Genomic DNA, 24,861 nt, shown 5'->3' on the forward strand with positions numbered 1-24,861 from the left:
CGTGCCCTTAAAACGCATGCGCAGGGTCGCCTAGGGGCCTTAAAGCGCGTGCGCAGAAGTGTTTCTGTCTCGGCCGCCGACGGGGGCAGACCACCCTGCTCATGGCTCCCAGCGCCCTGCGAATGTAAGTGACCCGGAACCGGAAACCAGGGGTTAGGGGCCACAGGGGCCGGGGGCCACAGGCCCCCCTGGGCGGGCTTGGCGGGACCTCCACAGTGGGGGAGACGCCCCCTCCTTCCGCCGTGTGCTTTCCCCAGCGTTTAGTACAGTGCTCTGCACCCAGAAAGGCGCTCAATAAGAATGATAATGATGGCATTTATTAAGCCCTTACTTTGTGCAAAACACTGTTCTAAACAATGGGATCAGGTGGCCCCACGGGGGGGCCCACTTGACAGATGAGGGAACTGAGGCCCAGAGAATTAATTAATTAACGATGGCATTTATTAAGCGCTTACTATGGGCAAAGCACCGTTCTAAACGCTGGGGAAATTACAGGGTGATAAAGTTGTCCCACGGGCGGCCTACAGTCTTCATCCCCATTTGATAGATGAGGGAACTGAGGCCCAGAGAATTAATTAATTAACGATGGCATTTATTAAGCGCTTACTATGGGCAAAGCACCGTTCTAAACGCTGGGGAAATTACAGGGTGATAAAGTTGTCCCACGGGCGGCCTACAGTCTTCATCCCCATTTGACAGATGAGGGAACTGAGGCCCAGAGAATTAATTAATTAACGATGATATTTATTAAGCGCTTACTAGGTGCAAAGCACCGTTCTAAGCGCTGGGGAGGTTACAAGGTGATCAGGTTGTCCCCCGAGGGGCTCACGGTCTTCATCCCCATTTGACAGATGAGGGAACTGAGGCCCAGAGAATTAATTAATTAACGATGGCATTTATTAAGCGCTTACTATGTGCCAAGCACTGTTCTAAGCGCTGGGGAGGTTCCAAGGTGATCAGGTTGTCCCCCGGGGGGCCCACGGTCTTCGTCCCCATTTTACAGATGAGGCCACTGAGGCCCAGAGAATTAATTAATTAACGATGGCATTTATTAAGCGCTTATTGTGTGCAAAGCACTGTTCTAAACGCTGGGGAAATTACAACGTGATCAGGTTGCTCCACGGGCGGCCCACAGTCTTCATCCCCATTTGACAGATGAGGGAACTGAGGCCCAGGGAATTAATTAATTAACGATGATATTTATTACGCGCTTACTATGTGCAAAGCACCGTTCTAAGCGCTGGGGAGGTTACAAGGTGATCAGGTTGTCCCCCGGGGAGCTCACGGTTTTCATCCCCATTTGACAGATGAGGGAACTGAGGCCCAGAGAATTAATTAATTAACGGTGGCATTTATTAAGCGCTTACTATGTGCAAAGCACCGTTCTAAACGTTGGGGAGGTTACAAGGTGATCAGGTTGTCCCACGGGCGGCCCACAGTCTTCATCCCCATTTGACAGATGAGGGAACTGAGGCCCAGAGAATTAATTAATTAACGGTGGCATTTATTAAGCGCTTACTAGGTGCAAAGCACTGTTCTAAACGTTGGGGAGGTTCCAAGGTGATCAGGTTGTCCCCCGAGGGGCCCACGGTCTTCATCCCCATTTTCCAGATGAGGGAACTGAGGCCCAGAGAATTAATTAATTAACGGTGGCATTTATTAAGCGCTTACTAGGTGCCAAGCACTGTTCTAAGCGCTGGGGAGGTTACAGGGTGATCAGGTTGTCCCACGGGGGGCTCACAGTGTTCATCCCCATTTGACAGATGAGGGAACTGAGGCCCAGAGAATTAATTAATTAAAGATGGCATTTATTAAGCGTTTATTAGGTGCCAAGCACTGTTCTAACTGCTGGGGAGGTTACAAGGTGATCAGGTTGTCCCCCGGGGGGCTCACGGTCTTCATCCCCATTTGACAGATGAGGGAGCTGAGGCACAGAGAATTACTTAATTAACGGTGGCATTTATTAAGCGCCTACTATGTGCCAAGCACTGTTCTGAGCGCTGGGAAGGCTACAAGGTGATCAGGTTGTCCCACGGGGGGCTCACAGTCTTCATCCCCATTTTACAGATGAGGAAACTGAGGCCCAGAGAATTAATGAACGGTGGTATTTATTAAGCGCTTACTATGTGCAAAGCACTGTTCTAAACGTTGGGGAGGTTACAGGGTGATCAGTTTGTCCCCCGGGGGGCTCACAGTCTTCATCCCTATTTGACAGATGAGGGAACTGAGGCCCAGAGAATTAATTAACGATTGCATTTATTAAGCGCTTATTGTGTGCAAAGCACTGTTCTAAACGCTGGGGAAATTACAACGTGATCAGGTTGTTCCACGGGCGGCCCACAGCCTTCATCCCCATTTTACAGATGAGGGAACTGAGGCCCAGAGAATTAATTAATTAACGGTGGCATTTATTAAGCGCTTACCATGTGCAAAGCACTGTTCTAAACGTTGGGGAGGTTACAAGGTGATCAGGTTGTCCCCCGGACGGCTCACAGTCTTCATCCCCATTTGACAGATGAGGGAACTGAGGCCCAGAGAATTAATTAATTAACAGTGGCATTTATTAAGCGCTTACTATGTGCAAAGCACTGTTCTAAACGCTTGGGAAGTTACAGGGTGATCAGGTTGTCCCACGGGCGGCTCGCAGTCTTCATCCCCATTTGACAGATGAGGGAACTGAGGCCCAGAGAATTAATTAATTAACGATGGCATTTATTAAGTGCTTATTGTGTGCAAAGCCCTGTTCTAAACGCTGGGGAAATTACAAGGTGATAAGGTTGTCCCACGGGCGGCCCACAGTCTTCATCCCCTTTTTACAGATTAGGGAACTGAGGCCCAGAGAATTAATTAATTAACGGTGGCATTTATTAAGCGCTTACTATGTGCAAAGCACTGTTCTAAACGTTGGGGAGGTTACAGGGTGATCAGGTTGTCCCCCGGGGGGCTCACAGTCTTCATCCCCATTTTCCAGATGAGGGAACTGAGGCCCAGAGAATTAATTAACGATTGCATTTATTAAGCGCTTATTGTGTGCAAAGCACTGTTCTAAACGCTGGGGAAATTACAACGTGATCAGGTTGTTCCACGGGCGGCCCACAGTCTTCATCCCCATTTTACAGATGAGGGAACTGAGGCCCAGAGAATTAATTAATTAACGGTGGCATTTATTAAGCGCTTACTATGTGCAAAGCATTGTTCTAAACGTTGGGGAGGTTACAAGGTGATCAGGTTGTCCCCCGGACGGCTCACGGTCTTCATCCCCATTTGACAGATGAGGGAACTGAGGCCCAGAGAATTAATTAATTAAGGGTGGCATTTATTAAGCGCTTACTAGGTGCCAAGCACTGGTCTAAGCGCTGGGGAGGTTACAAGGTGATCAGGTTGTCCCACGGGGGGCTCACAGTGTTCATCCCCATTTGACAGATGAGGGAACTGAGGCACAGAGAACTGAAGTGACTTTCAAAAGCTAGTCTAGGAAAGACCTAAGGTGAAAATAGGAGGCTTTATTTATTCTGGTCTGTAGTGTATGTTCCCTAAACACCTATTCACTTAGCTGCTCGATAGAACCGTTCATAGTCATATCTTGTATTTACAGTGAATTCTTATTTTCCTGCCGCACTTTCACATCAGTTGATCGTTTTTATCCTCACCACATCCCTGTGTGATAGGGAGAAGCGGGTATTCTCCCCCTCTTACAGGTGAGGAAAAAGATAAGAGAAATATAAGATAGAGAAGCAGCGTGGCTCAGTAGAAAGAGCTCGGGCTTTGGAGTCAGAGGTCATGGGTTCAAATCCCGGCTCCGCCACTTGTCAGCTGTGTGACTTTGGGTAAGACACTTCTCTGGGCCTCAGTTCCCTCAGCTGGAAAATGGGGATTAAAGCTGTGAGCCCTACGTGGGACAACTTGATTACCTTGTATCTACCCCAGCGCTTAGAACAGTGCTTTGCACATAGTAAGCGCTTAATAAATGCCATCATTATTATTATTATTATTATTAGAAAGGCTAAGTGACTTGTGAAAGGTCACAGCAGGGTGGTATTAAAACTCGCACTAGGATCTAGGTTTCCCAACTCCCAGCCCCAAGGGCTCAGCAAATATTCTCTGAAAAGAAACACCACTTTCTGGCTTGTAAGAAGCTGCGAGAGACGAGAGTGAAAATCAATTGAAATGGCATGTTTTATGCTGAATTTTAAAACCTAATAATCAATCGTATTTATTGAGCGCTTACTGTGTGCAGAGCACCATACTAAGCGCTTGGGAAGTCCAAGTTGGCAACATATAGAGGCGGTCCCTACCCAACAGTGGGCTCACAGTCTAGAAGTCTAGTCTAATAGATTTGTAAGGAAAAAGAATCCAGTTCTGTGGAAACTTATTTGCTGAATTCCCAAATTTATTTTATGTTGTTAATATGTTTTGTTTTGTTTTCTGCCTCCCCCTTCTAGACTGTGAGCCCGCTGTTGGGTAGGGACCGTCTCTAGATGTTGCCAACTTGGACTTCCCAAGTGCTTAGTCCAGTGCTCTGCACACAGTAAGCGCTCAATAGATACGATTGAATGAATGAATTCCAGTCTTTTCACTTCATTTAAAAAAAAAAAATCACTTTCCCTTCCTAGATTGGCCTGCGGAGATGTGGAAGGAAAATTTGATGCATTGTTCAACAGAGTACGAGCCATTCAGAAGAAAAGCGGCAACTTTGATGTAAGTCGTTTCTTTTGACGGCAGATTTTACCGACACTGGGAGTCAATGAACAGATTTGCCCTGTTAATTAAGATTGTTGCCCCGCTCATTTTGGTTGCTAATATGTCTGGCACACTGTTCCTCTTCAGTCCAGTCAATTATACGAGATGGAGGAGCCTTGTAGTCTAGGACTCCATCACTTTCCTTGACTTTTAGCAAGACACCTAACTTCTCCGGGCTTCAGTTTCCCCGTCTGCAGAACGGGGATTCGGTACCTGTTCTCCCTCTTTTTTAGCCTGTGAGCCCTGTGTGTCCATTCGGAATCTACCCCAACAGTAAGCGCAGTGCTTGGCGTATAGTAAGGACTTAAAAAAATACCTTGATGTTGTTATTATTTGGGTGCCTATTACTCTGGGTATGCGGGGCAGATAGGGGTGCCAATGGGTGGGAAATGTATCTCCTAATTCTGTTGTATTGTACTCTCCCAAGCGCTTAGTACAGTGTTCTGCACGTAGTAAGCACTCTGCGAACACCACTGATTGTTTTTTGGCACCTAGGACCTTCTTAGAACCCAAATGCCAGCATAGTGCCTATCCTGCCCCTTAGTGCCCTGGACCGTTTATCATAGACGCTGTGATTCAGTTAACGGAGGTCCCCGGCCCACAGGGAACTTACAGTCTAAATGGGGGAGGCGAGACACCTAGAAAAATGACGGGAATCAGAACTGGCCATAAAACTGGCCGTGCAGATGATAGTAACGATGATTTGTGGACCAAGCGCTGGGATAGAAGCCAACTGACCAAGTCGGACCCAGTTCTGGTCCCGCGGGGGACTCACGGTCAAAGTAGGAGGAAGACCAGGTGAGGCAGCGGAAACACAGAGAAGTGAAGTGACTTTTTCAAGGTCACAGAGCAGGCAAGAGGTCCCAGTTCAGGACCCCCGTCCTCTGACTCTCGGGCCGGCCTTCTCTGCAGCGGACGGACTCTCTAGGCGCTTCAGGCGGAAAGCAGCCGGCCAGAGAAACGGCCGGAACCGTCCCATAGTCCCAGGGTTGAACGGTCAGTTGTCTATTAACGAATACGGGGGGTAGCGTTCTCGGAAACCCCTCGCGTTAGGGAAAACTCCCCAGTTGTGAAGCCCGTCACTTGGCAGGCCGAGTTCAAAGGGGCTCGCGTCGTCGGGAGGACGTCCCCGAAGGATGCTTCAGCGGCAGAAACGTGCTCCTCCTCCCGGAATAGAGGTGGCCTGCTGGCCTGGCCAGGCGGAGAGAGGCCGGAGCCGGGCATCCTCTCCTTCCTCCGGGTAGAGCCTCCCAAGTCACCGGGAGGTGCCCCTGCCCCTGGTCATGTCTTGGACATCCCTCTCTCCCTCCCTTCAAAGCCCTACTGAGAGCTCACCTCCTCCAGGAGGCCTTCCCAGGCTGAGCCCCCTCCTTCCTCTCCCCATCCCCCCTCCTTACCTCCTTCCCCTCCCCACAGCACCTGCATATATGTATATATGTTTGTACGTATTTATTACTCTATTTTACTTGTCCATATTCATTCTATTTTATTTTGTTAATATGTTTTGTTGTCTGTCTCCCCCTTCTAGACTGTGAGCCCGCCGTTGGGTAGGGACCGTCCCTATATGTTGCCAACTTGGACTTCCCAAGCGCTTAGTACAGCGCTCTGCACACAGTAAGCGCTTAATAAATACAATTGATTGAATGAATGAACCCGGTGTGTAGAGCCCAGGCTTGGGAGTCAGAAGGATCTGGATTCTAATTCCAACTCTGCCACTTTTCTGCTGTGTGACTGTGGGCAAGTCCCTTCACTTCCCTGAACCTCGGTCCCCTCAGCAGTAAAATGGAGATTAAGCCTGCGAGCCTGTTGGGGACATGGACTGTGTGGAACCTGATTAGCTTGTATCTACCCCAGCGCTTAGTACTGTGCCTGTAGTAAGCACTTAACAAACACCTTAAAAAAAAAAAAAAGCTATTTGGGGGGCTCAGAATAAGTGGGATTGCCGATAATATGGGGGATGAATCGCCAGCTGCTATTTCCGTCATCTGGCTTTGAACGGAAAGTTCGTATTCTGTCTGAAGTTGTCCTCGCCTTCATTCTGACCTGTTTTCGAACCTCGTTCTAGCTGCTGTTGTGTGTAGGCAGTTTCTTTGGCTCCAGCTCAGATGCCGAATGGGAGGCCTACAGGAAAGGAGTCAAGAAAGGTACGCGGGCAGTCGCTGTTGTTTCGTGCTTGGATGCCCACGGCGGAGTCAGCCGGGCAGAAAAGAGAATCAGATCCAGCCTCTGATGCGCGTTGGGCTTATTACACAACCACAACCGATCAGTGGCATTGATCGAGCGCTTACCGTTTGCGGAGTTGAACTACTAAGTGCTTTGGAGAGGACAGTAGAGTTGGGAGGCATCATTCCTGCCCACACGGAGCTTACAGACTAGCAGTGGAGATGGATGTTAAAGAAAACTGTAGATGGATTTGTATAAAAGTGTTGTGGGGCTGAGGGTTGGGTAAAAATCAAACTGCTTAAGGGTTACAGGCTGGAGCGCCTGTCTGATACAGAAGGGAAGGTGAATTTCAGTGGCTTGAATCCCTTGGCTGGGAGTTTCTTTTCGCTGGGGAGGTGGAAGCAATCACTGGAAGTTCTCGGCGAGTGGGGGAACTTGGACTGAGCAGTTTTGTGTCCAAGCAGCGGAGTGAAACATCTCCTAGTTTTCCCTCTAGACTGTGAGCTCGCTGTGGGCAATACGTGGCTCTTCCAACTCTGTTGTATTGTACTCTCCCAAGTGCTTTGTACAGGGCTCTGCCCACAGTAGGCGCTCAGTAAATACCATCGATTGGTTGACTGGCCTCAGCCCCAGAAGTGATCACCTATCTGCCAGTTGTAGACAGAACCCAACTGGCTTAAGGTCTCGTCTTCGACGTGCTTTTCCATCGTGTCCATATCCGTAACCCCAGAGGGTCCAAGATTGACTCTTTCCAAGTGACTTCTCCTTTCCCGGGTTCATTTTGGAGGCCGGGAAGTGTATGTGGGTATCCGTGTGTTCCGACGGGAACGCCGGGGGTGGCAGGGAGGGGCCAGGAGGAGAGGAAAACCCAGGGGAGACCTGGAGATTTTTCCTCTTGCCGTGGTTATTGTTCTCCTGAAGGAGAAGAGTTCTTTCCCCCAAGTTCCTCTTTGGAATCCGATCCCGGAAGATAGCAGTGTCTGTGTCTCCTCTTCCCCAAGCTCCCATCCAGACTTACGTGCTTGGTGCCAATAACCAGGAAGCAACCAGATATTTCCCCGATGTCGACGGATGTGAGCTAGCTGAGAGCATAACTTACTTGGGTATGTATCCGAGACCCTGAGGATTGGCGGGACTGGAGGGGGGTTGGGTGGGAAATGAGAAAGGAAAAGCCCTGTGGATTTCCAAGAGCCCCGGATAATTGACACTTTTATCACTAAATCCTGTCGGTTCCACCTTGACGCCATCGTTAAAATCCGCCCCTTCCATCCAAAGTGCTGCCGCGTCAGTACGATGATTTGTCCTATTCCTCCTTGATTACTATATCAGCCTCCTTGCTGACCTCCCAGCCTCTTGTCTCTTCCCCACTCCGGTCTATACTACACTCTGCTGCCCGAGTCATTGTTCTCCAAAAATGTTCAGGACGTGTTTCCCCACTCCTCAGAAAACTCCAGTGGTTGCCTGCCCACCTCTGCATCAGACAAAAACACCTCCCTATTGGCTTCAAAACACTCAATCACCTTGCTCCCTTCTACCTTACCTCGCTATTCTCCTATTACAACCCAGCCCATGCGCTTTGGTCCTCAAACGCTAACCTTCTCACTGTGCCTCCATCGCATCTATCTCACTGCTGGCCCCTCACCAACATCCTGCCTCTGCCCTGGAACGCCCTCCCTCCTCAAATTCAACAGACAATTACTCTCCCGCCTTTCGAAGCCTTATTGAAGGCCCATCTCCTCCGCGAGGCCTTCCCTGACTAAGCCCTCCTTTCCTCTTCTCCCACTCCCTTCTATTTCGCCTTATTTTGCTCTCTATTCATCCCCCTCCCCAGCCCCATAAACACTTACGTACCCATCCATAATATATTTATTTATATTAATGTCCGTCTCCCCTTCTAGACTGTAAGCTCGTTGTGGGCTGGGACTGTGTCGTCGTCTTATTATATTGTACTCACCCAAGGGCTTAGTACAGTGCTCACAGTAAATGCTCAATAAATATGATTGAATGAATGATTGAATAAAGCCAAAGAATGCTACCATAACCCATAATGCTACCATAGAGAAGCAGTGTGGCTCAGTGGAAAGAGCCCGGGCTTTGGAGTCAGAGGTCATGGGTTCAAATTCCGGCTCCACCACTTGTCAGCTCTGTGACTTTGGGCAAGTCACTTGACTTCTCTGGGCCTCAGTTACCTCATTTGTAAAATGGGGATTATGACTGTGAGCCCCCCCGTGGGACAACCTGATCACCTTGTATCCTCCCCAGCGCTTAGAACAGTGCTTTGCACATAGTAAGCACTTAATAAATGTCATTATTATTATTATAATTATTATTATTATTACCCACCCAGTCTCTTGAATGTCCCCCTCACTCCTTCAGCCCAAGAGAGGGGTGGGGAACTTGTCCCCCGCCCCCACCTTCCCCCGTCCTGTGAGGGTCCCGCCTCTGAAGCGATGGAGACACCGAGCCCCACTCCCCCAGTTCTCTCGGGAACGACCGTTCTTCTGGTGTCTCGGGCAAGCCTTCTCCCTTGTAGCCTCCCCTTCGAGCCCGCCTAACATCTGGCTGGGGGGGCGGGTTTCCCTCAACGTAGGTCGTAAAGGTGTTTTCACGGGAGCTTCGGGATTGCAGGTTGCCTACCTCAGCGGAACAGAGTCCTCGGCTGAGCCCGGCCCGTCTTACAGTTTTAGCGCCAAGGATGTGACGGCCCTGAAAGCGTCTCTCGTGTCGACGGCCCAGTTTAAAGGGGTGGACATTCTGCTGACATCGCCGTGGCCCAAGGATGTGGGGAACTTTGGAAATTCTCCTGTGAGTCCATCGTGCATGCCCTCTCTCCCTCTCTCCCTCTCTCCCTCTCTCCCTCTCTCCCTCTCCCCCTCTCTCCCTCTCCCCCTCTCCCCCTCTCCCCCTCTCCCCCTCTCCCCCTCTCCCCCTCTCCCCCTCTCCCCCTCTCCCCCTCTCCCCCTCTCCCCCTCTCCCCCTCTCCCCCTCTCCCCCTCTCCCCCTCTCCCCCTCTCCCCCTCTCCCCCTCTCCCCCTCTCCCCCTCTCCCCCCTCCCCCTCTCCCCCTCTCCCCCTCTCCCCCTCTCCCCCTCCCTCCCTCCCTCTCTCCCTCCCTCCCTCTCTCCCTCCCTCTCTCTCTCCCTCTCTCTCTCCCTCTCTCCCTCTCTCCCTCCCTTCCTCCTGTCTTTACTTTGAGGAGGGGGAAAAATCACCAGGTTTAAAGGGTTCTGTGATCTTCCAAAAACAAATGATCACTTCAGGTAGGAGAAGAAAGTAGACTTGTACTGAGTTGACAAAAGTGGAATGATTGTTTTAGGAACTCTCCCAAGCCAAACCCTTATCTACCTCTTGCCAAAGCCTCTTGACTGCTCTGCCTCATAAATCTCCAAAGTCCGTGGAAAGCCAAACATGATTTCATAGTTTGATGGCCCTTGGGGTTCCCCAGACAATTATTCTGGTGCACGTGTGTACTGGCTCACACACTTCCCCCCATCCCCCAGTACACACCAAGTTTATTTATGATCAATCAGTGGGACTTATTGAGCACTTATGAGGTGCAGAGCACTGTACTAAACTGTTGGGAGAGTCCCAGAGAGCAGAGTTTGTAGGCACATTTTCCCTCCCACGAGGAACTTAGTCATATCCATCCAAATGGCGACAGCTTTCCGTTTGCAGTTGTGGCAGCCTTACGGTTCCAGCGGGGAGAGTGATTCCGCATCAGAGAGAGCTCAGTAAATAGCAGGGGACGGGGACTGTGTTCAACCTGACTAGCCTGTAGCTGCTCCAGTGCTTCGTACGGCGCAGTACGTGCTTAACAAATGCCATGGGGAAAAAAAGCGAAAGAAAAATCCCTTTCACACTCCTCCTCTCTTTCACTTGAGTATGCAGGATTGCTTTGACTATTTGGGGGCTCCAGAACTGAAAGATGAAAGAGACCGCACCGTTAGCACTCGATTCTTGTCGTTTCTTTTCCCGATTTGTCATCTTCATTCATTCATTCATTCAATTGTATTTATTGAGCGCTTACTGGGTGCAGAGCACTTGGGAAGTACAAGTTGTCAACATATAGAGACGGTCCCTACCCAACAGTGGGCTCACAGTCTAGAAGGGGGAGACAGGGAACAAAACCAAACATATTAACAAAATAAAATAAGTAGAATAAATATGTACAAATAAAATAGAGTCCCCTCTTGGCCAATACAGTAGGATCCCGAGGCAGAATTGCACCATCGGTCTGGAAACTTTCTGTACAGATCAGTCAAGGGAAAGCAGCGTGGCTCAGTGGAAAGAGCCCGGGCTTTGGAGTCTGTATCGTTAAGGAGATGCTTTTTGCAGCTGCAGCAATTTAGAGGTGTGGATAGCCTAGAATAATGAACTCGCTCATACACAGTGAGCCAAATCATAGATTTTATTTGGAATACACGGACAATATAACTGAGGGTGGAAATAGACCAGGAAAACGCAGATACATATAAAAGCTAAGATAATAATAAGAACAGTAGATAAGATATACATCACCAATTCAGGAGAGCACCTACATCTGGTTTCAAGGCTCGGGAGTCCCGGTTACAGCTTCTAGAGTCCCGAATGGGAAAGCCCGAGCAGAATGTCTTCTCTATGGGTGAGACTCCGAAGAGTAAGGGGCTAATGTGGGACGTATATTGAAAATTAGACAAAGACGGCACTAAGCCAAATACCAGAGTTATTTGCCAAATTGTTGTGTGACCTTAAGTGATGATAATACTGGAGGACTGCCCAAAAAACTGGTTAGGTTCCCCGGACAGTCACTCCCTTCATCAACATTTTGCGGGATTCTCGGTGTCCTTGGGCTTCCCACAAGGGGATGTGGCCACAATCCCCACAAGGATATTCTTTTAACTTTATTCTTGCCTGGGAGTGCAGCCAATACTCCAAGGCAACCGCAAAGTCCAACAGGTGGTCACGCTTAGACTGAAATAGGGAAGATCTTAAATTGGTCATGGGTTCAAGTCCCGGCTCCGCCACTTGTCAGCTGTGTGACTTTGGGCTAGTCGCTTCACTTCTCTGTGCCTCAGTTACCTCATCTGTAAAATGGGGATTAAGACTGTGAGCCCCCCGTGGGACAACCTGATCACCTTGAAACCTCCCCAGCGCTTAGAACAGTGCTTTGCACATAGTAAGCGCTTAATAAAATGCTGTTATTATTATTATTATTTATGGAGTGCTTATTATGAGCAGAGCATCATCATCAATCGTATTTATTGAGCGCTTACTGTGTGCAGAGCACTGTACTAAGCGCTTGGGAAGTACAAGTTGGCAACATATAGAAACAGTCCCTACCCAGCAGTGGGCTAAGCACTTGAGAGAGTACAATATGAAAGAATTGGTAGACACGTTCCCTGCCCAAAGTGAGCGTACAAATCCTGCGGCCCAAACTAGGGTGCTTAAGAGGATGAGCGGGATTTTCTTTCCTGTAGGACTCAACGTCCGCCTGGTCACCTTGGAAGAAACATGTCGGTTTCCGTTTTCCAGGGAGAAGTGGATACCAAAAGATGCGGGTCGGCTTTGGTGTCCAGTCTTGCCACGAGCCTCAAGCCCAGATACCACTTTGCCTCCTTGGAAAAGATCTATTATGAGAGACTTCCTTATCGGTGAGTCGGGACCAAAGAGCATTTTGCTGGGTTTTTTTTTATTCTGTAGGGAGTTTAGTATGTAGCGTTTCCACGTTTTTCACGTGTTTGTCAACCCCGCACCTAAGTGTCTCCTAGAAAAATCAAATTGATCCAGTTTTCAGCATCCAGATGGGCCCATTTTTTTTTTTTTTAATGTTTTCTTCACTGACTCGGGACCGTGTTTTCTTTGGCTCGGTCCTGCCGTCCGGGCCCGCCCCCGTGTCCTTCCCCGAAGTCAGGATCTGTGACGTTGGACACCTGGGGGTCCAGAAGCGGTATTTTTTTAAACCGTGGCCAGAATCCCTCCAGTGTGGCGGTTGGAAGAGGCAAACTGTTGTCAGGGCGAGATTTCTGTAGGAATTGCGTCGGCTTTTCGATGCCATCGGGCCTGGCGGAGAGAGAATGTCCCACACAGGGTTGTGAGAGGGGAGCAGCAGTGTAGCTGCGCTTAGTACAGTGCTCTGCACACAGGAAGCAGCTGTGGAGAAGCAGCTTGGCTCAATGGAAAGAGCCCGGGCTTTGGAGTCAGAGGTCATGGGTTCAAATCCCGGCTCCGTCATTTGGCAGCTGTGTGACTTTGGGCAAGTCACTTCACTTCTCTGGGCCTCCATTACCTCATCTGGAAGATGGGGATTAAGACTGTGAGCCCCCCGTGGGACAACCTGATCACCTTGTAACCTCCCCAGCGCTTAGAACAGTGCTTTGCACATAGTAAGCGCTTAATAAATGCCATCATTATTATTATTAGTAAGCGCCCAGTAAATACGATTGAATGAATGTTACCTCCTTCCCTTCCCCACAGCACCTGTATATATATATATGTTTATACATATTTATTACTCTATTTTACCTGTACATATCTATTCTATTTATTTTATTTTGTTAGTATGTTTGGTTTTGTTCTCTGTCTCCCCCTTTTAGACTGTGAGCCCACTGTTGGGTAGGGACTGTCTCTATATGTTGCCAACTTGGACTTCCCAAGTGCTTAGTACAGTGCTCTGCACACAGTAAGCGCTCAATAAATACGATTGATTGATTGATTGAATGGTGGGGTGGAGTCCTGGGACTGATAATCTGTTCCTTTTCCGGCATGCTCAAAACTGCTCTGGCAGGCTCTCTTTTCATGGTATTAAGCGCTTACTATGAGCTAGGCACTGTACTAAACACTGGGGTAGATACAAGCTAATCAGGTTGGACACAGTCTGCGTCACGTGGGGCTCAGTCTTAATCCTCATTTTGCAGATGAGGTAACTGAGGCCCAGAGAATTAAGTGACTTGCCCAAGGTCACACAGCAGGCAGGTGGTGGGATTAGAACTCAGGTCCTTCTAACTCCCAGCTCTGTGATCTAACCACTAGACCATGCTGCTTTTCTATGCTCCTGTGCCCATCTCCCTCTCAGCTGAGCCCACTGTTGGGTAGGGACTGTCTCTATATGTTGCCAACTTCCCAAGCGCTTAGTACAGTGCTCTGCACACAGTAAGCGCTCAATAAATACGATTGATTGATTGAGTCCCAGGGACCCGAGACCTCAGTGGGGCTGCCCCATGGTAGCATCGTTCTGGGGTGTCACGTCTGCCAGCAGAAACCCTGTGACACTAGGAAAGGACATGAGGAAGCATTAGGAAAACGTGGCCGTGAAGCAGCGTGGCATGGGAGTCAGTGCCTCAGTTCCCTTATCTGTAAAATGGGGATTAAGACTGTGAGCCCCGTATGGGGCACAGACTGTGTCCAACCTGGTTAGCTCATACTTACCCTGGCACTTAGTACAGTGCCTGGCACATAGTAAGCGCTTAGCAAATACCATAAAAAGAACAGTAGTTAGTTCAGATCCGGCCCTCGGAAGTGCGCTTTGCATCCCGGCTAGCGGGAGAGAGGGACCCCCACGTTTCTGACCAATTTCTTTTCCCCCCCGAGCTTGGGACGAGATGCCATTTGGCGGGGAGCTGACTGGCCACTGGGCCGTTGTCCTGTCTCTTTGATAGCAACCATGTCGTCCTACAAGAAAACGCCCAGCACGTCACCCGCTTCATCGCTCTGGCGAGCGTCGGGAACCCGGACAAGAGAAAGGTAGGAATCTGCTCCCTTCTACTCTTTCCGCTACGTGAGCTCCGCGTGGGGCGGGGATTGCGTCTGACCGGATTAGCTCCTATTTTTCCCCCCGGTGCTCGGCACAGAGTCAGTGCTTGGCAAGCACCACGATCGTCTTTTGACCTCCGAACGTCTGTATCCCAACCCTGCGAGGATCCCTGATCTGGGACCCATCTTGGTGCCTGAGAGTTGGAGGGGATGCCGGGAGACTCCCCGAATCCTTGGCGGCTCTGGGATGCTCAGGGTACTCTTGTGAGGTCGAGGACTTCCCAGTGCCAATCAGCTCAACCCCCCCGTTGCCCGTCCTGGCAAGTTTGGCAGATTGACTCTAACCCGGTTGACCGCGGCTGCTTTTGTTGGCGATTGTAATTGTTCTCTCTGATCCTCGCTGAGGTCTCAAGAGCTAGATATGACGGAATTCTACTTTCTGTGTTTTCAAAGTATTCCCAGTGCCAATCAACTCAACCCCCCGTTGTCCATCCTGGCAAGTTTGGCAGATCGACTCTAACCCGGTTGACCGCGACCGCTTTTGTTGGCGATTGTAATTGTTCTCTCTGATCCTCGCTGAGGTCTCCAGAGCTAGATATGACGGAATTCTACTTTCTGTGTTTTCCAAGTATCTTTATGCCTTCAATCTTCTTCCAATGAGCCTAATGGATGGCGCCGAACTGGTGAAACAGCCTCAGGATGTCACCGAAAACCCATACAGGAAGTCCGGGAAGGAGGCAGCCCAAGGAAAGCAGACCCCGCTCCCTGAGGTAAGGTCACCTCACGCGACCTCGTTCCTGGGAAGCACGTCTAGCTTGGGTGTCCTGTTTTGGTGTTTATTGAACACTGTCTGTGTATTATGCACTGGGGTACCATGATAAAAATAATACTTAAACTGTGAGCCCCGTGCTGGAAAAGGGACTGTGTCTGTCCTGAGTAACTTGTATCTACCCCAGGGCTTAGAGCAGAGCTTGCCACATAGTAAGGGCTTCACAAATACAATAATAATAGTTCTTACCGTGTGCCAAGTACAGTGCTAAGCACTGGGGTAGAGGCAAGATGATCAGGTGGACACAGTCCCTGCCCCACACGGGGCTCACAGTCTAAGTAGGAGGGAGTGGAATATTACGGATGGGGAAACTGAGACCTAGAGAGGTAAAATGACTAGCCCACCCTCACGCAACAGACAAGCGGGAGGGTCAGATTTAGAAACCACGGCCTCCGACTCCCAGGCCTGAGCTCGAGAATTTTATCTTCATGATTAGAGAGGGGAGATGAGCCAAGAGGAGATACATGTGGGCTAAAGAAATTTATGTTTGACCTTTTGGGCACTGGCAGGATCTCTTTTTTTGTGCACGCTCGTGTCTCTGCAGGAAGAACCAGCTTGCCAGTTCTTTTTCGACTTAAGCAAACAGCAGGGAAAGAAGCGTCCGTCCTCGGGAGAGGGGAAGCACTCTCGTCCCAAGCAACTCCGCCCGCCCCGTAAGTTCCGGGGCGCCCTGGGATCTTGTGGGCCGTCGCCCCCCGACCCTGGCTTCATTCATTCATTCATTCAGTCGTATTTATTGATTGCAGAGCACTGTACTAAGCGCTTGAGAAGTCCAAGTTGGCAACATATAGAGACGGTCCCTACTCAACAACGGGCTCACAGTCTAGAAGGGGGAGACGGCCAAAAAAAAACAACAACATGTGGACAGGTGTCAAGTCATCAAAATAAATAGAAGTAAAGCTAGAATAAATAGAAGTAAAGCTAGAATAGAAGTAGGGGAAGACGGGCCCAGATCGGCCCACGTGGGTCCAGAACCGATCAATCAATCAATCGTATTTATTGAGCACTTACTATGTGCAGAGCACTGTACTAAGCGCTTGGGAAGTACAAATTGGCAACATATAGAGACGGTCCCTACCCAACAGTGGGCTCACAGTCTAAAAGGGGGAGACGGAGAACAAAAGCAAACATACTAACAAAATAAAATAAATAGGATAGATATGTGCAAGTAAAATAAATAAATAAATAGAGTAATAAATATGTACAAATATATATACATATAAAAATATGGAACGCTTCACGAATTTGCGTGTCATCCAGGCATCTCCCCGGAGCGAACGGCTTTGGGACCTCGCAGTCACCCCAGAGTTGCTCTTCTGGGGACGCTGCAGGGGTCCACAGGCCAGACGGGGCCCTGATGCGGGGAAGGAAAAGACTCTGGACCGAAGAGGGTCCGGGGGCGGTCGGCCTCTCCGGTCTTCACCCGGGAACCTCTGACGGCGGTGTTTTGGGTCTGTCTACTTATTTTCCCAACGCAGCTCAGCCTCCGGGACCGTGCTGGTTCTGTCTCGCGAGTCCCGAAGTGGAGAAGCATTTGGTGGTCAGCATTGGCACCCACGTGAGTCTTTCTCCCGGGAGCGCTCGTGTGCCGGGGGACGTCGGCCCTTACTCGATCGGTGGTCGTTTTTCATCATCAGTCGTATTTATTGAGCGCTTACTATGTGCAGAGCACTGTACTAAGCGCTTGGGAAGTACAAATTGGCAACATATAGAGACAGTCCCCACCCAACAGTGGGCTCACAGTCTAAAAGGGGGAGACAGAGAACAAAACCAAACATACTAACAAAATAAAATAAATAGAATAGATATGAATAAATAGAATAGATATGAGCCCTTACTGTGAGCGAAGCACTGTACTAAATGCTTGGAAGAGTACAATACAGCACAACAGAGTTGGTAGACACATTCCGTGCCCACAGAGAACTTACCGCTAGAGAACCCTAACCGAGTCCTCTTTCTCTCATATTCCTTGTCCCTTCTGTGTCACCTCTGGATCCTTTCCTTCAAGCATTTGATATTCATCCCACTCTCAGCTCCACAGCACGTAAGTACACATTGCCTAGTGGCAAGAGCCTTGGGAGTCAGAGGTCATGGGTTCTAATCCCGGCTCCGCCACTCGTCTGCTGCGTGACCCCGAACAAGTCACTTAACTTCTCTTTGCCTCAGTTACCTCATCTGTAAAATGATAATAATGGTATTTAAGTGCTGCGGGGGATACAAGGTAATCAGGTTGTCCCACGTGGGGCTCACAGTCTCAATCCCCATTTGACAGATGAGGGAACTGAGGCACCGAGAAGTTAAGTGACTGTCCAAGGTCACATAGCAGACCGGGATTAGAACCCATGAACTCTGACTCCCAAGCCCGGGCTCTTTCCACTGATCAACTCTGCTTAAGACTGTGGGCCCCCGTTTCTGTGTCCAGCCTGATTTCCTCACATGTACCACAGTGCTTGGCACATAGTAAGGGCTTAATAATAATAATGATGGCATTTATTAAGCACTTACTATGTGCAAAGCACTGTTCTAAGTGCTGGGGGGATGCAGGGTGATCAGGTTGTCCCACGAGGGGCTGACAGTCTTCATCCCCATTTTACAGATGAGGGAATGAGGCACAGGGAAGTGAAGTGACTTGCCCAAAGTCACCCAGCTGACAAGTGGCAGAGCCGGGATTTGAACCCATGACCTCTGACTCCAAAGCCCGGGCTATTTTCCACTGAGCCACGCTGCTTCCCCAAATACCGTAATAACTATTATTATTATCCTTAATTTATTTTAATGTCCTCCTCCAGCTGTGAAGTATAAGCCACTTGTGGGGAGGGAGCGTGTCTACCAACTCTTGTATTGAACTCTCCCGAGCCCCCAGCTGCTCTGCACCCAGTAAGCGCTCAATAAATAGCATCGATCGATCGACCTGTTGCCGGAGGGAGACCCTTGAGCACGCGGTCTGATGGCGAGGGGTGGCTGACCTCTGGTTCACTCCGCTGGTCTCCCTCTCTCGGCCCGTCCTGTCGCCGTAAGCTCGTCGTGGGCAGGGGATGTGTTGATCGTTATGTCGCAGTCTTCCAAGTGCTTAGCCCAGTGCTTGATACACAGTAAGCACTCGATAAATACGAACGAATGAGGTCCTCCAGGCCGAGCCGGCCCCGTCCCGTCCTCGAGAATGGTAGACACCGACAGGAGCCCGGGCTGTAGAAACTGACTCCGTGTTCTCGGCCCTCTGTCCCGTCCCAGTGCTATCTGGCCCTGGCCAAAGGCGGGCTGTCCAGCGACCACGTCCTCATCTTGCCCATCGGACACTTCCAGTCGGTGGTGGACCTCTCGGCGGAGGTGGTGGAGGAGCTGGAGCGGTACAAGGCGGCGGTGCGGAAGTTCTTTCGGAGCCGAGGGAAGCGCTGTATACTGTTTGAGCGCAACTACAGGAGCCATCACCTCCAGCTGCAGGTGCCCAACCCCTCCTTTTTCCCGGGATTGTGGTGACGCCCCACCCTGTGGCCCATTTGTTCGAGTTTCAAACGGGCCCCGGGCGACCACAGAGAGAAGGCAGAGGAGCCGGAGAGCCTGGTGGCGGTGAGATCTCCTCCGTCAGGAATTCCTTGGCTCCCACAGGAAGCAGAAACTGGCTCGTGAGTTTAAGTCCTTACGGGCAGGCGGTCCTGCCCGAGGTGAGGAAAACTTGGGCTGAGGGGTGTCCCGCTCACCCCCGTGATGGCGTCTACTACCTCTTGGGGACCCCATCCGCGCTTGGCCGGCCTCCCGCCGCGGACGGAAACCCGCTGTGTCTGCTTCCCTCAGATCGTTCCTGTGCCGCTGGACCTCTGTACTACTGAGGACATCAAGGAAGCCTTCATCGTACAAGCTCAGGAGCAGCAGATCGAACTCCTGGAAATCCCAGAGCACTCGGAAATTAAGCAAGTAAGGCGAGCCGGGATTGTGGCAAAGCCAGAGCCGAGGGACCCGATTGTCAGAGAGCCGGGGGGACGTCGCTCTAGCTGGGAGGGCCATTGGGACACGTCACTGCAGCTGCTGGAAGCCAAATAATAATAATCATGGCATTTATTAAGTGCTTACTATGTGCAAAGCACTGTTCTAAGCGCCGGGGAGGTTACAAGGTGATCACGTTGTCCCATGGGGGGCTCACAGTCTTCATCCCCATTTTACAGATGAGGGAACTGAGGCAAAGAGAATGACGGATTTTAAGGATTTGTACAGAAGTGCCGGTGTGGCTTAGGGTAGGGTGAATATCAAATGCTTAAGGGGATCTCTCTCCCCCTCATCCCCCTCTCCATCCCCTCCATCTTACCTCCTTCCCTTCCCCACAGCACCTGTATATGTGTATATATGTGTGTACATATTTATTACTCTATTTATTTTACTTGTACATATCTAGTCTATTTTATTTTGTTAGTATGTTTGGTTTTGTTCTCTGTCTCCCCCTTTTAGATCATGAGCCCACTGTTGGGTAGGGACCATCTCTATACATTGCCAACTTGTACTTCCCAAGCGCTTAGTACAGTGCTCTGCACACAGTAAGCGCTCAATAAATACGATTGATTGATTGATTGAAGTGACTTGCCCAAAGTCACACAGCTGACAATTGGCGGAGCTGGGATTGGAACCCATGACCTCTGACTCCAGAGCCCATGCTCTTTCCACTGAGCCACGCTGCTTCTCAAAGAACATGTTAAGTGAAGCAGCATGGCATAGTGGAAAGAGAAAAGGGCTGGGAGTCAGAGGACGCGAGTTCCAATTCCAGCTCTGCTGTGTGTCATTGGGCAAGCCACTTAACTTCTCTGGGCCTCGATTTTTCTCACTGCAGTATGGAGCTTCAATCCCTGCTCTCCCTCCTACTTAGACTGTGAGCTCCCCCCGGCACTCTCCACCCCACCCAGCCTAGCAGAAGTCAAGAATTCAGGGTCGTGGGCCATGCCCCGAATGGGAGAAATACCGTTGTCTACTTGGGGTCTGAGAGCTTACAGCTTCATCGTACAGCTCAGGGAACGGGTTGGGGAATGGGGCGGCCCAGAGACGTTCTGGATAGTTCGGGTCCTATGCGACCAGCTCTCAAACTCCCAACTACCTGAGCTGGAGAGCCTTGAATAATAATAATAATGGCATTTATTAAGCGCTTACAATGTGCAAAGCACCGTTCTAAGTGCTGGGGAGGTTACAAGGTGATCAGGTTGCCCCACGGGGGGCTCACAGTCTTCGTCCCCATTTTACACATGAGGGGACTGAGGCCCAGAGAAGTGACGGGACTTGCCCAAAGTCGCTGAGAAGGGGTGGAACCGGGATTTGAACCCATGACCTCTGACTCCAAAGCCCGGGTTCTTTCCACCGAGCCACGCTGCTTCTCCGGGGGCTGAGGGAGAGCAGTGGGGGTCCGGATAAGGCGGGGTGGTTGGGGCGGGGAGGGGCAGATTCATTCATTCATTCAGTCGCATTTCTTGAGCGCTTACTGTGTGCAGAGCACTGGACTAAGCGCTTGGGAAGTGTTTGTCTCTAGGAATCTTTTCGTATTTTAACCCGGCAGAGTTTCTCTCTTAGATTGTGCAGCCTGGCGCGCCCTACTTTTACGTGGAACTGGACACGGGAGAGAAGCTTTTCCACAGAATCAAGAAAAGTTTCCCTTTACAATTCGGAAGGTGTGTGGCTGTTCTTTTCTGCATCTTAAGTAACTTGTGGGTGTTTATGGAGAGTTTAAGACTTTTTTTTCCTGAACACCCGCTCTGGTCAAAATGAAACCGAAAGGGAAGTCTCTTCCCCATGTAAATATCTGGGCTCTCTTCAGACCCGTGGACTGTGGCCAAAAGGGCTGCAGCTGTGAAGGCTGCACTGCTCGTTTGTCACGGGTGAATTTGAATTGATCGGAGAAATAAAATCCTAAAGACAGGCATGGCCCCAGGTAGATGAAATCATTTGACTTCACGTCGATCGGTCAAAGCTGGTGTTTATTGAGCAGTATACTGGGCACTGGGGAAAATACAGTACAGTAGAGTTGGTAGACACGGTGCCTGCCTATAAGGAGTTTGCAGTCTAGAAAGGGAGGTGGACGTTGAAGTAAATGATTTTTTTTCTTACCCCATCAGCTTCCCTTCGGTCAGGTAGGTTAGCCCAGAAACCAGGACGTGAGCAGTGCCATGACGCAGCGTGGAAAGAGCCCGGGCTTGGGAGCCAGAGGTCATGGGTTCAAGTCCCGGCTCTGCCAATTGTCAGCTGCGTGACTTCGGGCAAGTCACTTCTGTAGGCCTCAGTTATGTCATCTGTAAAATGGGGATGAAGACTGTGAGCCCCTCGTGGGACAACCTGATCACCTTGAACAGTGCTTCACACATAGTAAGCGCTTAACAGATGCCATCGTTATAACGGGTCAGGCCAGTGATCCGTTCACCTCCCTGTTCCATCTCCGACAACAGGCCTCTGACGATTAATGGTATTTGTCAAATGCTATGTGCCAAGCACTGTACTAAGCTCTGGGGTAGGTACACGATAACATGTTGGACACAGGCCCCGTCTCAGGACTCTTGGGGGAACTGGGTGATTATAGCCCTCCTTGGCACCCAGATAGCACTGATACAAAACTCGAAACCGGTACGTGGATCGACCCTGCGGCTCCTGTAGAAAGGCAAGCAAGGGAATAACTTCGGGTTCGACCAGCCGTGCTCCCCTCGTGGACTTTTTTTAGTAGTCCGCATCTTCAAGTCGAAACCCAAAACCTCACCAAATCTCACGCTCTCGTTTCGGGTGGTGACGCCCATAGATCGGCCCTGTTCGCGTTTATTGAGCGCTTACTGTGTGCAGAGCGCTTCTGTCTCCGGTGCTCGAGCACCAGCAGAGGGGAGGCGGGGGTTTGGCCGCGCTTCAGCCGACTCGCCGTTTTGGGGAACAGGAGGAGCGTGCTAGCGTCCGGGCCCGTTTTGCAGCCCAGGGTGACAAATTCCGGTCCTTCGCAGGGAGGTGTTGGCCAGCGAAGCCATCCTGAACATCCCCGACAAGTCGGACTGGAGGCAGTGTCGGCTCAGCCGCGAAGAGGAGGAGGCCCAGTCCCGGCTCTTCAGGGGGGACTTCCAGCCCTTCGACTTTGCCCTGGACGACTGATGGACTGGCGACTGAAAAGGCTTCCCCCGTCCCCTCGCACCCCCGCCGCCCTTTGTAAACCTAGTCAGCCTGGAGACGCCCAGGAAAGGGGCAGTGGGACTTTTAAGGTCACGCCTGTCGCCCAGAAGCGCTCCAGAGCCACGGCTGGGATGCCCCGGAGTTCTTCAGTACCACGTGCGTCTCCCTTTCTCTCTCTCTCCCTGTGGAAGGAGTCGGGGGCAACTTGCAGGTAGTAGAAGAGCCGGCAGATCGCTCCCCCTGCTTTTAACGAGCAGAGCTTGGCAATGAGGCGCGCTAGGACTAAAGCACAAAGTTGGAGGCAGAAACCCGATTTCGATGACAACCTGCCCTTGTCCCGTCTCCGGGTACTGGCAGCTTCACCCTCAACATTTCATACATTTTTAACCGCAAGACTAAGCTCCCGTATTTTTTTTTTTTCACATCCAGTCACTGCTTGCCTTTTTGCCCAAATACATGAAGTTTTGCACTGCTTTGGATAGTCAGGCATTCCTTTCTGATGACGCCGCGTGTTACTGTTAGTGGCCTGGAGACCTTTGAGTTTTCGCAGAATGCTTATGTGCTTTTTCCCTGGACGTCTCGGCCAGCTGCTGCTTGGAGGCCTGTCCAGGATTGAAATGCTTTTCTGTTCCGAGTTCCTTCTGGGACGCCCTCTGCCCCTCCCTACTGTGACTGGCTTTGGTTCAGCCTCTTTCAGGAACAGAAGAAATAATAATGATGATGATGATGATGATAATTGTAGTATTGAGCACTTACTGTGGGCCAGGCACTGTAACGAGAACTGTGGTGGATACAAACAGATTGGGCTGGACGCCTCTCACGGCCTTAATCCCCATTTTACAGACGAGGTAGCTGAAGCACAGAGAAGTGAAGCGACTTCCCCAAGGTCCCACGGCAGACAAGTGGTGGAATTGAGATTGATAATAATAATGATGGTATTTGTTAAGCGCTTACTATGTGCAAAGCACTGTTCTAAGCGCTGGGGAGGTTACAAAGGGATCGGGTTGTCCCACGGGAGGGGCTCAGTTTTCACCCCCATTTTACAGATGAGGTAACTGAGGCACAGAGAAGTTAAGTGACTTGCCCAAAGTCGCGCAGCTGACAGTTGGCGGAGCCAGGATTTGAACCCATGACCTCTGACTCCAAAGCCCGGGCTCTTCCCACTGAGCCACGCTGCTTCTCAGGGTGACGCTTTAGAAATGTTCTAGGTGACAAGATGTGCTGGAGGCGGGGGAGATCGGTGGAGGCATTTGGGATAGGAGTGATCAGACCAGGTGGTGGTTGTCATTCGCACAGAGTGAAAACTCCACAACCCTCCCCACATCGCTTACTAGATTAGATTATATTAGAACCCAGGTCAATCAATCAATCAACCAATCGTATTTATTGAGCGCTTACTGTGTGCAGAGCACTGTACTAAGCGCTTGGGAAGTACAAGTTGGCAACATATAGAGACGGCCCCTACCCAACAGTGGGCTCACAGTCTAGAAGGGGGAGACAGAGAACAAAACCAAACATATTAACAAAATAAAATAAATACGTACAAGTAAAATACATAAATAGGGTAATAAATACGTACAAACATATATACATATCAATCAATCCATCAATCGTATTTATTGAGCGCTTACTGTGTGCAGAGCACTGTACTAAGCGCTTGGGAAGTACAAGCTGGCAACATATAGAGACAGTCCCTACCCAACAGTGGGCTCACAGTCTAGAAGGGGGAGACAGAACAAAACCAAACATACTAATAAATAGAATAGATAGGTACAAGTAAAATAAATAGAGTAATAAATATGTACAAACATATATACAGGTGCTGTGGGGAAGGGAAGGTTCCCACCCCCCAATCCGATCCTGGACAGGATTTGTTAGTATTTTGTATTTTAGTATTGTTTAGATTTGTTAGCATTTTGTTAGTATGTTTTGTTTTGTTGTCTGTCCTTCTTCTTGACTCCTGTGCTCTATCCACTAAGCAAATAAGCCGGTTTCTAACTCTTCCCCTGTGATGAGGTTTGAGCTGCTATCCAAGTGGAGAGAATGCTTTCGGAAATACCGTTGATTGATTCATGGATGCCCCTGTCACAAGACGGGTGAGGGAGGTGGGTTTATTTAAGCCTAAAGGAAGAGGGCCCCTTGAAGACCGAATGGAGCTTGGACTCCCATCCGGATCTGAGCAGGGTAAGGGACAAATGCGGCAGGATGAGGATTTAAAGCAAAATTGAGATTTGGACGGGGCAGGCCCGGGTGGAAGAGCGGGGGGACGGGTTAGGTCGGTTCCTTCCT

At 50.1% G+C, this 24,861-nt stretch overlaps 1 protein-coding gene across 2 annotated transcripts; it reads left to right on the forward strand.

The window, feature by feature from the left end:
• Positions 1–27: 27 nt before the first annotated feature.
• Positions 28–23,044, forward strand: CWF19L1 (CWF19 like cell cycle control factor 1). 2 transcript variants are annotated; one of them, XM_038757927.1, is made up of 14 exons: positions 28–124; positions 4,614–4,698; positions 6,806–6,884; positions 7,905–8,006; positions 9,494–9,708; positions 12,414–12,532; positions 14,537–14,621; positions 15,260–15,400; positions 16,004–16,112; positions 16,938–17,017; positions 18,691–18,900; positions 19,252–19,371; positions 21,004–21,101; positions 22,410–23,044. In XM_038757927.1, exons 1-14 carry the CDS (start codon positions 102–104, stop codon positions 22,552–22,554), a joined length of 1,611 nt encoding a protein of 536 aa, XP_038613855.1. In that variant the 5' UTR covers positions 28–101; the 3' UTR covers positions 22,555–23,044. The 2 variants fall into 2 exon arrangements, with proteins under 2 accessions (XP_038613855.1, XP_038613856.1); XM_038757928.1 differs by lacking the exons at positions 6,806–6,884; positions 7,905–8,006; positions 9,494–9,708.
• Positions 23,045–24,861: the final 1,817 nt, after the last annotated feature.

The sequence above is a fragment of the Tachyglossus aculeatus genome, chromosome 16 (assembly GCF_015852505.1).
Source record: "Tachyglossus aculeatus isolate mTacAcu1 chromosome 16, mTacAcu1.pri, whole genome shotgun sequence".
Taxonomy (NCBI): domain Eukaryota; kingdom Metazoa; phylum Chordata; class Mammalia; order Monotremata; family Tachyglossidae; genus Tachyglossus; species Tachyglossus aculeatus.